General features: G+C 31.8%; 1 protein-coding gene across 3 annotated transcripts in view; it reads left to right on the forward strand.

Moving 5' to 3' along the window:
• Positions 1-2: 2 nt before the first annotated feature.
• Positions 3-17,306, forward strand: part of LOC134246747 (prestin-like) — a 106,772-nt gene continuing 89,468 nt past the window's right edge. Inside the window, exons 1-8 of one of the 3 annotated variants that reach the window (XM_062729114.1) lie at positions 3-567; positions 9,402-9,728; positions 9,961-10,071; positions 10,497-10,723; positions 11,150-11,314; positions 12,317-12,478; positions 15,752-15,834; positions 16,068-16,215. In XM_062729114.1, the coding sequence (XP_062585098.1) occupies positions 507-567; positions 9,402-9,728; positions 9,961-10,071; positions 10,497-10,723; positions 11,150-11,314; positions 12,317-12,478; positions 15,752-15,834; positions 16,068-16,215 (1,284 nt within the window). In that variant the 5' untranslated portion in view covers positions 3-506. The remainder of the gene's footprint in view (positions 568-9,401; positions 9,729-9,960; positions 10,072-10,496; positions 10,724-11,149; positions 11,315-12,316; positions 12,479-15,751; positions 15,835-16,067; positions 16,216-17,306) is intronic. The other 2 variants (XM_062729113.1, XR_009987704.1) reach the window with 2 other exon arrangements.

The raw sequence follows: 17,306 nt of genomic DNA on the forward strand, positions 1-17,306 counted from the left end.
CATCCTGTATTGTCGGTTCACTTTAGGTTAGATTTTTCCGGTTTTCCTTTCACGGTGTGATCAATATCTCTCTGAATTCTGCATCACTGCCTTTTGTACCTTACAGTGCTGGCTAATTTCTGTGTATTTGTACCTGTATCTCAGTATTATACCGGTAGTGACAGGTGTTTATAGATTATAAACAACAGCTGTATGTCTATACTCTGTGGAGAAAATTCACCACGTGATTGTTTTTAAAATATGGAGCATTTTGTATGGAGACTCAATGATGCTGACTGTTCGAAGAATTTAGCTGTTTGAATCTTTTAATTGAGCTGTGTTTTATGGAACTATAATGACTTGGGAAGGACTTGACATTTTTGTCTGTGTGTCTGTACAAACATCCAGACTTTCTGCGAGGGGAACTTTTTATTATAGCTTTTGATTAATGGTAATCTGAGATTTCAGAGGGCAGACCTGCTTTTTGTCATTCTTTGTGTGTTTCTCACAAAAGAGGAGGAATCAAAATGAATAGAAGGAGACACTATAATAAAAAGCCCCGCTCCAGATGGATCCACCACATTTTTGGTAGGTGTAATATCCTTATGTTGCTGCCTAATATCGATACTTGTCATTCATTATATTGAAAATTGATGGTTACTAAAGGGAGAGTACTCTTAAACTTGTTTACACACTGTGTACGGGCATTGTTATCTGAAAGCTTATAGAGCCCAGAGGTAGAGGAAAAATAAAAGCTGTCAATCTTTATAATGAATACATGCCTACAGATAGATTGATTTAATCATGTATATTAAAAGGAGCCAGTGTCTCAGCTATTTCATTCTAAGGATGTTAATGTAAAATTGTTTACCGTACTAGCTATCATAGCTATCATGTGTTGATGTCATTTAATGCACAGACGATGCACAGCATCATATAATAAATACATGCCTACAGATAGATTAATTGATTTAATAGGAGTCAGTGTGACTGCATGTCTGAAGCTATTTCATTCTAAGGATGTTGTTTGTAAAATTGTTACCAGCTATCATATATGATGTCATTTTAATAATGCACAGCTGCAATATATTTCAATGTTTAACAAACATCATAAATTATTCTTTCTTTTTGTTGCTTACAAGCTTTTATCTTCTTAATCATATGGTTTTAAATTATCTTAATAATTAAATATTTATTATTGTCATACCCCATAATAATTCAAGCAATTTTATATTGGTTTTCATCCAAATATTGATGTTCAGTGCATTTATGAGTTTTATGCTTTCTTTAGAAGTGTTAATTTATTAGTTTATAGATATAATATATTTAATTAAACTCGCAGGAAATGAAAATCACTTCACTATAAGCATCATTTCTTTATAAGGGTGTTCACTATAAGCATGCTATACTGTATGTACTTGAAACAAACTGTCAGTGTCCAGCTAGCATTTTAGGTCTTGGTGGGGTCATGATGTGACCTAAATAGTTCTAGTGAACATGTTAGAATGAAAATTATGGTAGAGATTGAATTTAGAACATTGATTCAACAATGAAGATCTGAATATATATATGAGCAAATTTTAAGGACCATGATTTAGACTGCAGTTAATTTGATAAATACAGACATTTCCTTTATGTGACAGTTTGTTTATTTTTGTGGTCGTACTCCTTGTCACAGTTTAACTGTGGAATTAATTTTAAAAGGTTGATCTTGACATTAAATTTATCCGTTTGTAGAGTAGTAGAAATAAATGACACAAGTCACCTCCAACAGCTTGATCCAAGCTTAGTATAAGTTTAGGGGGATTGGGGGGGGGGGCTCTTTTGTGGATGCTCTTTAATATAGGTTATATTATATAGGTTATATTACATATAGTTACTTGCTTAAAACTACAGTTGCCAGGCACGTAGCTCTCCACCAGCAAGTGGTGGTGTCTCCATATGAGTGAAAAAACAAACGTAAACAATATATACAATTAAAAAGAAAAGAAAGCCAAAGAGAGAGCGGGAGAGCATGGACAGGCGTATATTATTTAAAGCGTTAAATATCATTTTTGCAAAATATTGGAAAATAATAATTAAAAAAATACTTAGAAACAATTTAGAATTAACAATAAAAAAATTAATGAAAATCTACAGAATCAGTTTAGGGGAAAATATGAGAGTATGTACACCTCACTGAAATCTGAATCAAAAGATTTTCCAGGATTTTGGTTTACTATCGAATATGGCAGAGTTTTTTTTCCAAGTGTAATTACATTCTTAAAGAGTTTCTCTATGGTAGATTTCACACTATAAAACCCCAGTTGGCTCTTTTAAAACAAACGATAATTTTATTTAATGCCTAAAATTTCAATTTCTATTACTGGAATGCCTAACTTCTGTAACAATATCCCCCCCCCCCCCTTCCGCCTTCAAAAAAAAAAACAAACTAATATCTGATTTGTGCGAGAATCATTATTCAGCTTTATATATGAACATTAAAAATCGAAAAATTAGTAAAATTTAGCTTTACCTTAAAGAAAATAACAAGTCCTCTCAAGTATTGACATCCGTGACACTACCTTAAAACATTTAGCATATACGAGGGCCGTTCAAAAATTACGTATTTTACAAGTTTTTTAAATGTTGCAAAAAGTACCAGATTTGTGAATATTTAGGTACATTCATTTTAAAATGTATACAATGTACATAGGGAATGTGCAAGAAAATGAGTTGAAAAGAATTCCTCTCTTTGTTATTTTAATCTTATAACGGCGTATTTTAATATTTCCGGAAATTTATATATTTTGACTACCAATAAAAGTACGAAAATGCTGTAAATTACACCATTTAAAAAAAATTCGTTATAAAGTTATCAAATTATAATTATTTATTATCCTGCAAGGAGTCTAAAATTGTTTTAGTTTTTCGTAAATCCACCAGCTTTTGGACATATCCTTTCTACTTTTAGATTGATAAACAAACCGCATTTTGTACAAGGTAAGCCCTATGAGATACAACTCACTTTTGACATGTGGCTGTAACAAATATAAAAATTTAAAAAATGCTATCAGTATCAAATATGCACATCTGTTATGACGCATATTAACCTTTTATTAATAATCGGGGTCAAAATGCAACGTGCCTCCTATAATTTCCCGTGGACATACGCGTCTACATTTAGACCTACTGTTTATGCACTTCCTGATTGCACAAATTAGTAAAAGAATAAATTTTTTGTTAATGCTTATATGGGTAGGTGGTTATGATATATGTACCTTGTTATAGTTAAATTTTGTGGAAATATTATTTTTTCATTACACCTTATGTGTTTCAAATCATTTATTAATCATTTTGTTTCACGTATAACTTTGAATTCTTTAATTTCTTCAAAAAAGATTCTATGCCTGTTTTGCACATTATTTCTGAAAATTTCATTAAAACCACTGTATTGTAATATAGGAATCTTACAAAGACTTGGTTTTTAAAAAATTGCACAAATTAGTAGTAAATAATTTTTTTGTTAATGCTTATATGGGTAGGTGGTTATGATATGTGTACCTTGTGATTTATAAACTAGTGTATATTGGTTGGGCAAGTGAAATTTTATCAAACACTCTCCCGTGGACAGGTGACTTAATCAATTATCAAAAATAAAATCAATATGTATGCCAATATTCTACTCAGTATTTTTTTTATATATATTTATAAATAAGTACAAGTTAATGTTTTGCACAAAAATTCAGGTAAAAGTGAATTTAAAACCACTGTATATTTGTGTTAACAGTGGTTAAAAAAAGTGGAAAATGGGTGTATAGCACTACCGAAAAATAAAGTTCTTTTTTTGGATGATTTAAATAATATTATTTTGAATGCATTCAACTCCTAGCTGACGCACATAAATGTCATTTAAGAAATTTTTTTTTAACCTAAAAAGAATTAACATTTAGATATTTTGTAAACATTGAAACTTACATGTGAGCACTAAAAGGTTTTTTTTTTCTTTATTGAAAAATAAACAACTACAAATTGAAATTATGTAATAACATGACGTTAACTGTGATATAGGGTGATGGTTTAGAAGGGAATCTTTGATATTTGATTACTTGTTTATTTACATGCAGAGGTACAGTTGTTGAATTTCTTGGTGTAATTTGATTTATTGTTGTATTTCTATAATGACATCTGAATGACGCAATGGTTTGACCTAAATAAGCAAGACTGACCTGTCAAGTTACACAAATATTTCATGTACTGCATTAAAAAAAAATAACATGTTTGTAAGAATTTCTTATTCTCATTTGTTCCAATGATAAGATAATTTCACATTTTCAGGCAAAAAGTGACGTATTGTAATTTGTTTTCCCTGTAAGCATTAAACAAAGTGTGGTATAAACTGTTATAATTTACCTGCGCTGCTTACCTGTGAGGAGATATATACGTGAGACTGTCATTCTCTCACCTGGTCATTCCGTTACTGCAGGCTCACCTGTGCAGTAGCTGGTGTAACCACAGAGTTTAAATAATCTGGTCAAGGTGTAACAAATTACCTAGGAGTTCATAGATTTTATCACTGTCATTGTGAAAGGTCAGTAATTAAAAGTATTAACCAGTCAAATGAATTTACAATATATGTAAAATGCATTTATTTTTGCCTTAGGATTAAGTAAATGTACATGTATTTTGTAAGTAGGCAATATTTAATCATGATAAGCAATGATTAGATTGCAGTAGTTGTACTTGCATATTTGCTATTAACACATAAATGAATGTACCTGCATGTTTAAATGTCATTGAGTAGTTTAATTGTTAACCCTGATGTACCTGAATTTTATTTAAAAAAAAAAATTTGCAAGATGCAGATAAAAAAAAAGTAAATTTAAGTGATCAAGAATTTCAAGGTGTTTTAGCTTTTAATTTTTATGCAGATCATTCAAAAGATTGTTGATGAATTATTCTTACAACACATGAATTATGAAATGATAATAAAAAAAAAATTAGAGGAATTTAATTTAATGCTATTATATGCATTAACAACTGAAAAAAGTTAGCAACACAAGATAAGGCTTAGTATGAAATGTCTTACAACTCAGTGGTACTTTTTGAGTCACTAGGGAGATAAGATAGGCATATATCAGTACATGATATAGGTCTGCATCGAAATTTGTCATTCCTCAAGTTTTGTTTTTTGGGCTGTCTGAAGTCTTTAGACATTTTTAGTGCACCATGTACTCTAGTATATTTAAGAATGCAGACTGCTTGAAGTTTATGAAAAATTTCAAGATTTTATTTTTTCTGCCATTTTGCTGTGAAAATAGAATGGAATTTATATAAAAAAATTCTCTAATTAAGACTAGATTAATACATACAGTATGTAACCATATTGGGCAAAATTAAACACACGAGTATATATCCATCATGTTAGGTATTGTTCTGTTCTGTCATACCATGAGGTCACTTACTGCTATTAAAGATGCAGGACCATCTAATCTGTAGGTATTTTTTGGATAAAAATAAGTTTTCCATGAACTTGACACAATTTTTTAAAAAATTCGAGGCCTAAAAATAGAAAACAGAAGCCGTGGTGATAACACATGAATTAAATCTACGCATACGAAAGAGTGCAGAAATTGTTTCGATCAAAACATAAACATTTTGTATCAAACTGAAGAAATTGATATGAACCTTTGTCTAACTCAACTAATAAAGTATTTTGATAATTTAAAACTGAAAATATTAACTGTAAATAACACTAGTAGACAAAGTACTATCCTGCGTATTATTATGACTGTGTACGCATCATCCATTGTTTACTTCCGGAAAAATTATTAGTTCGTACCTGATGAAATTCGGAGCAGTTCAGAAAGGTTTCCAGACTGAGCAATTATAAAAATTTCTACTTCAAATCAAATTAAATGAAAAATGTGAATGTATATTATTCATAGTTTTATTTTTAGTATGTTAATGAAAAAATAAAGTTGTTATTAAAACTCGTAAAAAAAATCACTTTTGTGAAATCTAGCATGAAGATTATTTTGACCCCGTCTTTCAGTACTATCTCAGTACTTTGATTATTTCAGTTTTGAAGTTTTGACTATAAGGTTCTTTATCCTTCTGTTCACTCATTTAATGCTAACAATTCTTCAGAAGTCCCATTATCTTGTAAATATTCATTACAAAAAGATTGCACAGTTTCAGCCCACCTTAAATCAGTGGGCAAAATTCTGAACAGAAGAAAATCAAGAAATGTCTTTGAACTTCATGATTTTATGAACTTGCCATGGTTAGTTATCCTTATCAGAGTTACCTCTCTTATCAAAGGGTTTTAATGAACCTTAATAAACATGATAAATCATACTTTAAAACCTTTACCAGTTAAGGTTTGGAATTGAAATTTTGAAAGTATAATTTTGGACCATTTTATTCTTTATGAAAGCTTCCTTAAAGTCCATTACAATCCGCTGTTCTTTCCAAAAAATTCTAAATTCCTTTTTAAGATTGAAAAAAAAAATTAATCAAATGATCATGAGTCTTAAATTAGCACTTTCTTAACCTGTCTTTTGCATTTCACAATTTGCTTTAAGAGAACTTAAATTATGATATTATATTTTCGGCAATGTCCATCTTGACTTTGACCTTTTAACCTTGACCTTTCTGTTAAAACAGATTTATTTTTCATGCATGTGAACAAGAGTTCAGCAGATAGTAAATCACCCACAGCCTTAATGCATGTGATTTAACAAAAGATGAATTAGTTTTACATGTAAAGGTGTCCCATTTATCTTCTAAATGGACTCCATGTCATTTGTTGGGGGGTCAGTTTTATGGGTCTATAAGCAGTTCCAGTGTGTAGAGCTATAATAGTTCATTGTCTTTCAGGTGTGATGTGAAAGAGAACATTTGTTAGAATTAATGTGAACTCAGACATATATATACATACAGTTTAACTTCAGTATCATGAACTCTATTATCTTGAATACCATTGATATGTTGAATTGATTTGGAAACCCCAATGTACTTTTTCTTTAAATATTTTACCTTGAATGTCTCAAATCTTTTTATATCTCAATTTTTTCCTCCAGTTCCATTGGGATCAAGATAATGAAGATTGATTGTATATACTGAAATCTTTTAAATATAAATACTATCAATTGATACCAAAAATTTAATCTAAAAGCTAAGGGAATCTGAATTCATAGGTCTTTTTAACATATCACTGCATGCATGCATATATGCATTTGTAAGTAAGTTAAGTTCACTTAATTATTCACATAAATTGATTTCTTTAAAGCTATATTACAAAGTATCTGTGAATCCTTTCATAGTGTAATCAATAATATCCCCTCATTTTTTGCAACTAAAATGTAATTTCCATTCACATTACAAACTAATCTAGTTGTCACTTAGTAACTTTGATCCAAATTGCTCATCTTCAAAATTCAAATAGAATGTTATAGGCCTGTAAGCTCTTGTCTTAGGAAATTATTCAGTTTTGATGAATTTTATATCACTGGGATATATCAGAAGGATTAATGGTTTCTATTCTCGTTGGTTGAACATGTATTGTTTGTTTAACAAAATCATAAATAACATATGGAAAGCTCATTAAATCAAAAATCATGGCTGGAGAAATTCTTGAGTGTGCATTGTAAAAGTCTCAGTTGCACAGAGCTGTTGTATGGGATAGATCAAGGTAGTTTAGTCTTTGATGTACAGATAAGCTGGATTTTAAGTCTGGCACAAAGTCCTGCACAAGTTATATTGTGGTATATATCACCTGGACTTTCTTTTGATGTTGATGTTCTTGGGTGCCATGAAGTACTTTGGTGTGTATTTTTCTGATTAAAGGACATTTATAAGTTTGATACAGAAGTATTAAGTAAGTATTTCCAATGTAGAGTCAGTTAGATTCAGTGTCCTTGAAATGGCAGTTTTCATTTAATAATCGAATTAAGCATTAATTGCAACAATTTACAGAATTATCATCGTCGGAAACCACGGGAGGTAAGAGAAGCGAGACCGACCGTGGGTTTCCGACGATGCAGATCCAAATTATAATAAATTTTTAGTAGATGCAGAGATGTGAAAAAAAAATTAACAAGCTCTTTATTGACTAGTAATTTTATTTTACATCTTAAGTTATTACATCTGCAGATATTTCTTAGTTCTAAATGTTTTAAAAAATGATACTTTTAGAAGTGGCATTGAGGTGCCTGCATGTCGTTAATGATATGTCATCTTAAACATGTTAAAATTGCCGGTGACGTGAGCGGTAACCTTTTATTGTGAGAAAAAGAAATGTCGGTGAACTTCAATTATCTCTGCTCAGTTTTATATTGAGTTTGATTTAATTTCCCTTCAATTTTTCATCAACTTGCAAGAATTTACATATCTTTTGTCAGACCAATATTATTAGAATGAACGCGAGACATGGAAGTCTTAATTAATAACATAATTCATATTTATAACAAAAAAATTCAATCAAATTAATACATGTATATTTTTGCAAACCAATTAATGATTAATTACAGACACTTGATGTCTTCATTGATAAAATATCTGTATGCTTTACTCATGATAATAATAATATTGTTATAGTTTAGGGATATTTTTATCAACGAAGAGATTAAAACATCAAGTGTCTGTGCAATTAATAGCAAATGTAAGTTGATTTTATCATGAGTCTAACAATCTCGTCATATCCTGTAATTTACACATGTTACGAGACGATGTACATGATGTAACAGCTAGCACTTAACTTGTGTGGACAGCGTCAGATACTAGAGTGGTCATGGAAGAGATAGGGACGTCTCAATATTATCTATTTACTTAATAAAATGGCTGATGTCATCTTCATGAGTTCACGGATGTATGTTGCATATAGTTTGTTAAGTGCACATAACTGAAACGTATAGCACAGATTATTTTATATTCATATTTATCAATAAACTTCTTCAAAACATTGATTGATTGACAAAAGATGAGATATGAGACATTAATTGAGTAGGATTGTGATCCACAGAGTAAAGGTCATCCTCAATGTGAAGGTCACACTGAGGAGGAAAATGGTAATGTACATTTAAATCTAGGAAAAACTGCTTATGAAGTATGTGTTATGTATGTATCTACATACTATAAGTGCACTATATACTCATAATAAAGTTATAAAATTTATTAAATTTCACTTCAGAAATTCAATATTTTCATGTTATTGGATGGTAAACAAAATAGAATTTTGACTGCTGATTGATGAATATAATTTCTAAATTTGCATTAAATGAATTTTCTAACTTGTGCTATCCCAAATTAATTTTGCGATGATTTAAAAGGATGTGTTTTCAGGTAATACAGTGCAAGCATGCTGTTGAAATATTATTTTCTGTAAAGTACATATGCTCAAAACAATTAATCTAAAATGTTTTCACTTCTTATTTTTAAAGGTAAGAAGAAGATGAGTTCTGAGGATGTGGAGTCACGGGAATCCCTATTGGAGCCGAACGGACAGGCCAAAGTGGTGGTGGAACGGCCCGTCTTCTCCCAGCAGAAATTTGATGAGGGATTTAGCCCGGGGTCGCGACCCCAAACCACATTTAAGGAAAGTCTCCTTAAGTCCTGCAAAAAGTGCCAATGTTCCAAAGACTGCTTCCTGAGTTTTCTGTATAGGATTTTCCCATTTATTGGAATCATGAAGGACTATAATATTCGTACGGATCTGACGGGGGATATCGTGTCTGGACTCACCGTGGGGATCATGCATATCCCCCAGGGTAAGGGAGATATAAATATAGCACAGTAAATCCTTCAGGCCTGTTAAGTTAATTCATTTAAATGTTCTATACATAAATATCATCTTTTATTCCCGTACATGATGTGTCAAAGTTAACACTGGCTATATTATACAAGATTTCAGATTACAGAATTAGAAAAGTTTTACTGTTTATACAAACTTTCAAAGTTAATTTTATGCAAATGAGATTTGAATACAATATTGTGTTGTAGGTATGGCTTACGGAATGTTAACCACTCTTGATCCAGTGTATGGCCTCTACACTTCATTTTTTCCTGTGATTATTTATTTCTTTTTTGGAACCTCCAGGCACATTTCTATAGGTAAGATATGGATGCCATTCATGGAATACTAAGGCTACTATAATCAATATATTTTATTTTTATGTTACTTAATCTACTTCTTTGTTACTAAGTCAGAAAACCATTTCAGTTTATTGCTATATTGGATTATTTCATTTTTTTTTAGCTCACCTGAGCTGAAAGCTTAGTGAACTTTTCTGATCAGCCATTGTCCATTGTCTGTCTTTCTGTCTATAAACTTTTCATATTTTTCAAGAACCACTGAACCAATTTTAACCAGTGAAGCGGGAGTTAAATTCATTTCTTTAAATAATGAGCCATTAAGCCACCCTTACAAGGAGAGATAATGGGCGAAGAAGAGGCAAAAATATTCACCACATCAGAACATTAATTGGCTCACAGACTTCTTGTTTTTTTTTTACTAAATAAAATAATTATAATTGTAGGTACCTTTGCTGTAGCATGTTTGATGATGGGCTCTGCCATTGAGAAAGGATTAAAGTCTCCAAATGTACATATTATTACGACATGTGTCAATGAATCCATCACCATGGTAACCACAAATCTGACCAATCAGAGTCTTCCCCTGTACACACTATCATGTAGTGACAACACAGAGTCTGTCAAACTGGAGATAGCGATGGCCGTCACTTTTGTTGTTGGTCTTATACAGGTGATTATGGTGTCCAGTTATCACAGTAAAATGAAATCTATTGATCGTGAGAGGAAAGAATTTTAAGGGGGAACAATTAACTCTTGGCTCACTGGGACATTTTATGCATAGTAAATGATACTGATTCAAAATTTCTAATGTATACAGAGGATGGTAATGAAAGTTAATTTCAAGCAAAATTAGAATTTATGTGGAAATTTTTCAGAAAAATCAGAATCATAATTTATTTTATATTTCATTATGATATACTTACTGAAGCATAAGTATTTTCTGGACACAGTAATCAGTTTATCTTTTCTTGTCCATATTACAAGACTAAATTGCATGTATAAAAAGTACTTTTTATTTTACTTTATGTAGTATACGTATATAATTATAGATGAACTAATTTCTATCAGTTGTTAACTGTCTATGTACCTTTTGTAGCTTTTGATGGGTGTGACCCGCCTTGGTTTTGTGACGACCTACCTCTCTGACCCCCTGATTAGTGGATTCACCACAGGGGCAGCTTGTCACGTGTTTACCAGTCAAATCAAACACGTGTTTGGAATCACAACTGACCGCTACAGTGGGGCTTTTAAACTTATTTATGTAAGTATAAGGGTGTGCATGTTAATTTAAGTATAAAAATGCCATTAATCAAAGTTGAAGAAATGAACAGCTATAAACAACTTTTACATTTAAGGAAGTTTTATCCCTTTGTGGGGTCAATCTAGGGTTAACCATCTTGGTTCACAGCTTTCCCTCTATAACATACGGCCATGGCTTACAAATTAAATTCTCATTTATGTTCTTTATGATTTTTTGTTTCCCCATTAATTGACATTAAGGAATGGTATAAAAATTGTTTGTAAGATACAAAGGAGACAGTTAGGTCTTAGATTTGAATCTGCATGATGAGGCAACCAATGCTTCAAATGAGACTGTATAAATCAAGGTTCTGTGTGTGTTTTAACAAGACAATCCTTCACTGCTTAAAAGCTGTAAATGGTGCATACAGATCTAAATTTGAAGCCCTCCACCTGCAACTGATGGCTTCTGAATATGATGGAAACATTTTCAAGGGATGAGATTTTTAATCGACAGACAATCAAACAAAGGATATAATGAGAAGATTGAATGTGGTGCCAACGAAGAGAGATAACTCTTAAGAATGTGAAAGTTGGCGATTGTCTGTTTGTCTGTTTATATGACAGAATTAGTCTCTATGATGAGGATGGTAAGATTCTGCACTCAGTTCACATTGACACTTGGAAAATATTACAACTTAAATGTTCCTGTGTTTGAAAAGATAAGAAAGTTAAAGAGCAGAATTAAATCTCCAGAAAGATGATGTACTGGTTGAGCCTTGATGTGCTTGTAGGGGGACATCGCAGCATTGCAGACATTTATTTTATTTCATTACCAATAAGATTAACTATTCTAATAAACAAATATTGTAGGAAATTAAGTAAGGAGTTACATAATTTTTCTACAAGATGGTATTTGCTAATGAAAGGAAATTAATTTATTTTATAGCCTCAATTTAAAATTTTCGCATTTTGTGTTATAAGAATATTACTCTCTATAATTAGTTTTCTTTTATGGTTTCAGACATACATTGATTTCTTTGGAAAATTGGCACACACCAATGCAGTAACCCTAATAGCCTCAGTACTGTGTATGGCAATGATCTACGTTGTGAAAGAGTATATCAACAATAATCCAAAGATTAAACCCAGACTCAAAATGCCAGTCCCTATAGAACTCATTGCTGTAAGTATATATTAATTATCATGTAATCTCGCGAGAAGCACCACTTGTGAAATAAAATTACTCGCTTTTATTTAAATGGTAATGAATTCAATGTAAAATCACTTGATCAATTGTCCACTCCAAAATTAATGTTCTCGCGATTTGTCATTAAAGTGCCATTTCACGATAAAAAGTGCTCACGAAAAATAAGGAATCTACAGTAAGAATTAACTGAAATCCCCAGGATCAATCTGCTTCACTCCATGGCATGAGCTCGTAAAATATGACAATATAAATCCTTGCAGGCTCAAAAGACTTGTTAGTTAAAGTGTACAGAATTTGTTGCTGTAAGTACTGTAGATTCCTTATTTTTTGCGAGTACTTATTATTGTGAATGAGTTCTTCAGCGTCAAATCGCGAGAATTTTACATAGATTTAAGCACCATTAAAATAAGGAGAGTCATTTTATTTTACGTGTGGTGCTTCTCACAAAATTACGCTATAGGGTAGGGTAGTGTAATTTCGACCACCTGGTTAATTTCGACCGTTCATAAATACCTTAATATATTTTGTTTATGGCGTATAATTTTGTATGTAAATTTATATTAAGCAGAAAGAAAAGGTATTTTTAATATATTGTGTCCAAAATAATTTGATTTCCATGAGCGTTATTAAGATCGTTATTGGAAAATTACACCAAAGAATAGGCTTTATCACCCGAAAAATTACAGACAAGTATATTTTTTGCCATGCACTATGGCGAACTATCACCTAAGAAAAATCTTCTATGGAAAGACAATCAATGGATATCCCATTTATCAAATATTATTTTTAAAAGGAAATTTATACCCTTTTAATTTATAGTATTCAGTTTTTACAAATTAAATTGCAAATCAGCTAAACAGAAATCGGCCGAAGTTATCCCTACATGAATACGGCGTCAGTGGGTAACTTCGACCAATGTAAAATGTAAAATGACGCAATTTACTATCTGTCACCAGAAAAAATTCATGACCGTCCGCAAAAAATATTAGGATTAGTATTATGTACATTAATATCTGGTAGAAACTAGTACTACAATAGTGAAAAATTTACATGCAGTTTAGATGCCTGTACATGTAGATTTGTAGAATGCCTTAAACAATTGGCAAATCGGCGTCATAGTCATCTGGTGCACTCGATGTCTTCTAATTAGTACATTTTGAAAATTGTTATTTTTTTGTCAGTATTTTTACTCGATCTTTTGTGCTGTACAGCAGAAAAATTTAATTTCATATTTTTTAGCTCTACTGGTCAGAGACCAGAAGAGCTTATGCGATAGTAATGCGTCCGGCGTCCGTCCGTCTGTCTGTCTGTCCGTCTGTAAACAATTTTTCAAAACGCTACTCCTCCTACAATTTTAGTCTGATTTCAATATAACTTGGCACACAAGTAGACTACACTAAGATACATAGAATAGTGCATCGGTTTTTAATTCCGATGAACGATGTTGCCATGGTTACTAAAAATAGAATTTTCTGTGAAATTCCTTTAAAACGCTACTTCTTCTACAGTTTTGGTCTGATTTCAATATTACTTGGCACACAAGTAGACTACACTAAGATACATAGAATAGTGCATCGGTTTTTAATTCCGATGAACGGTGTTGCCATGGTTACTAAAAATAGAATTTTCTGTGTAATTCCTTTAAAACGCTACTTCTTCTACAGTTTTGGTCTGATTTCAATATTACTTGGCACACAAGTAGACTACACTAAGATACATAGAATAGTGCATCGGTTTTTAATTCCGATGAACGGTGTTGCCATGGTTACTATAAATAGAATTTTCTGTGAAATTCCATAAAAACGCTACTCCTTCTATAGTTTTGGTCTGATTTTAATATAACTTGGCACACAAGTAGACTACACTAAGATACATAGAATAGTGCATCGGTTTTTAATTCCGATGAACGATGTTGCCATGGTTACTAAAAATAGAATTTTCTGTGAAATTCCTTTAAAACGCTACTACTTCTACAGTTTTGGTCTGATTTCAATACAACTTGGCACACAAGTAGACTACCCTAAGATACATAGAATAGTGTATCGGTTTCTGATTTCGATGAAAGGTGTTACCATGGTTACTAAAAATAGAATTTTCTGTGAAATTCCTTAAAAACGCTACTCCTTCTACAGTTATAGTTTGATTTCAAAATAAGTTGGCACACAAGTAGACTACACAAAGATACATAAAATAGTGCAATGGTTTTTGATAAGTACATACCAGTAGAGCTACAGTCTTGACAGAGACTTCTGGTTTTAACTATATTAGAGCTGATGCCAATTATTTCCTTTGTATTGTCCCATCGGTCGAAAATACCCCGTGTGCGGTCGAAATTACCTAACACACATTTCTTGTAAATCAAACGCATTTATTTCATATTATGACCAAAAATATATACAAAATCTATGTAATCCAAAAGATAAAAGGTATTTCGAATGTAAAAGGGTCCAGTAAAAGTTGTAGCATAACATAGCAGTGACATACTTTAACAAATCTTAAGTACAAAAATATAATCGGTCGAAATTACACCACCCTACCCTAATTAAATCCATGTCTATAATTAGGAATCTATGGTATTGGTAATGTTGAGACCTCAAAATTCAAGTTCCTATAAAATGCATTGATGTAAATGCTGATAATGTAGACCAAGACCCCAAATATATCCCTACAGAACTTGTAACTGCATGAGTATTCATATTCTACCCCCAGACTCAAAATGGCTATACCACGGTCCCAGTAGTACTCATTGCTGTATATACAGAAAATATTTTACAATATGGCATTTATGGCAAATTCAGCTGACTGTAGAATCATTTCAAATCATGGAGAGTCAATTTTTGTTGGTTCATGGGGACATTTTTTCATGCTGTCACTGGGTAACTCATATTTTTAGAAGATTCAGTGAATGAATATATTCACAAAAGAATTTTTGGGATATAAATTGGTGGATAAGACCCATTAAAGGCAAAGAATGGAAAAGATAAATTGGTGGATAAGACCCATTAAAGGCAAAGAATGGAAAAGATTCTCTTTTCTGAAGGATATTAATTTTAATTTGTGAAAAAAATCTACAGGTCATGAGTATATACTATATATATGATATTGATAATGGAAAGCTGTGTCCTATAAACAAACTTTAGTTCAAAGCATTAGAAAATGAGATGAATCAGTTCATATGTACACTGTATGCTTTGTATCTAGTACATTGTAGCATATAAAATCTTTCTTAATCTGTCATTTCAATTTCAGGTAGTACTAGGAACTGTGATATCCTACTTTGTAGATATTAACAACAATTACGGAGTCAAAATAGTCGGAGATATTCCCACAGGGTATGTGATCATACGATGCATTATTGTATAAATATTAAAGAATTATTTCATTTTATTCATTTGTTGGGGAAAAAAATTGCTGATTATACAGTATGACTTTTTCTCACTTTGGTGAGCTAATATGAGATTAGATTGATAATTCTTATGATTGGTACATTTGTGTTTGACAACTCCTGTAAATTTTTGAGAGATATTTACTATCAATTAAAAATCTTTTTGACTTTAATCTTCAGACTTCCTGTACCCACTGTGCCAAACTTTTCCCTGATGCCTGATGTGATCTCTGATGCCTTTGCTTTAGCTGTTGTTGTATTTGCTATCTCTGTATCTATGGGCAAAATCCTAGCCAGGAGACATGGATATGAAATCGAGTCCAACCAGGTATTTATAAACTGAAACTAGTCACATACATACATACAGTTGTAATGTGTACTCTAGAAAAATGTCTATATTAAACAAACAAAATATGTTAAGCCTAAATCATGTAAACCATTTTTTTTTTAATATTAAGTTTTTGAAAGCACTTCAGTGTTACAAGTTCTTGAAAATTCTGAATATTTGAAAAAGGCACAAAAATGGATGCACTAGGGAAATTACACCAATTGTCTGTTTCTGCATGGTTTTTAGTTGCTGTATGTTGAGGACCTCTATATGCAGACGTCAACATATTGAGATGTAATGTACAAACGTTTCTTCATTACAGGAGTTGATTGTCTATGCTATAACTAATGTTGGCAGCTCTTTTTTTCATTACAGGAGTTGATTGCATATGCTATAACTAATGTTGGCAGCTCTTTCTTCATTACAGGAGTTGATTGTCTATTAGGGCTGTATCAATATATCGATATATCGATACGTATCGATATTCAAGAAAAATATCGTATTGAAAAATAACTTCCAATAAGTATCGGACATACCATTTTTAGCTCTACTGGTCAGAGACCAGAAGAGCTTATGCGATAGTAATGCGTCCGGCGTCCGTCCGTCTGTCTGTCTGTCTGTCTGTCTGTCCGTCTGTCTGTCCGTCTGTCTGTAAACAATTTTTCAAAACGCTACTCCTCCTACAATTTTAGTCTGATTTCAGTATTACTTGGCACACAAGTAGACTACACTAAGATACATAGAATAGTGCATCGGTTTTTAATTTTGATGAACAGTGTTTCCATGGTGACTAAAAATAGAATTTTCTGTAAAATTCCTTAAAAACGCTACTCCTTCTACAATTTTGGTCTGATTTCAATATAACTTGGCACACAAGTAGACTACACTAAGATACAAAGAATAGTGCATCGGTTTTTGATTTCGATGAACGGTGTTGCCATGGTTACTAAAAATAGAATTTTCTGTGAAATTCCTGAAAAATGCTACTCCTTCTACAGTTTTGGTCTGATTTCAATATAACATGGCACACAAGTAGACTACACTAAGATACATAGAATAGTGCATCGGTTTTTGATTTCGATGAACGGTGT

Source organism: Saccostrea cucullata, unplaced genomic scaffold, assembly GCF_032062105.1.
Source record: "Saccostrea cucullata isolate Sc308-1 unplaced genomic scaffold, CSIRO_AGI_Scuc_v1 ctg159, whole genome shotgun sequence".
NCBI classification, from domain to species: Eukaryota; Metazoa; Mollusca; class Bivalvia; order Ostreida; family Ostreidae; genus Saccostrea; species Saccostrea cuccullata.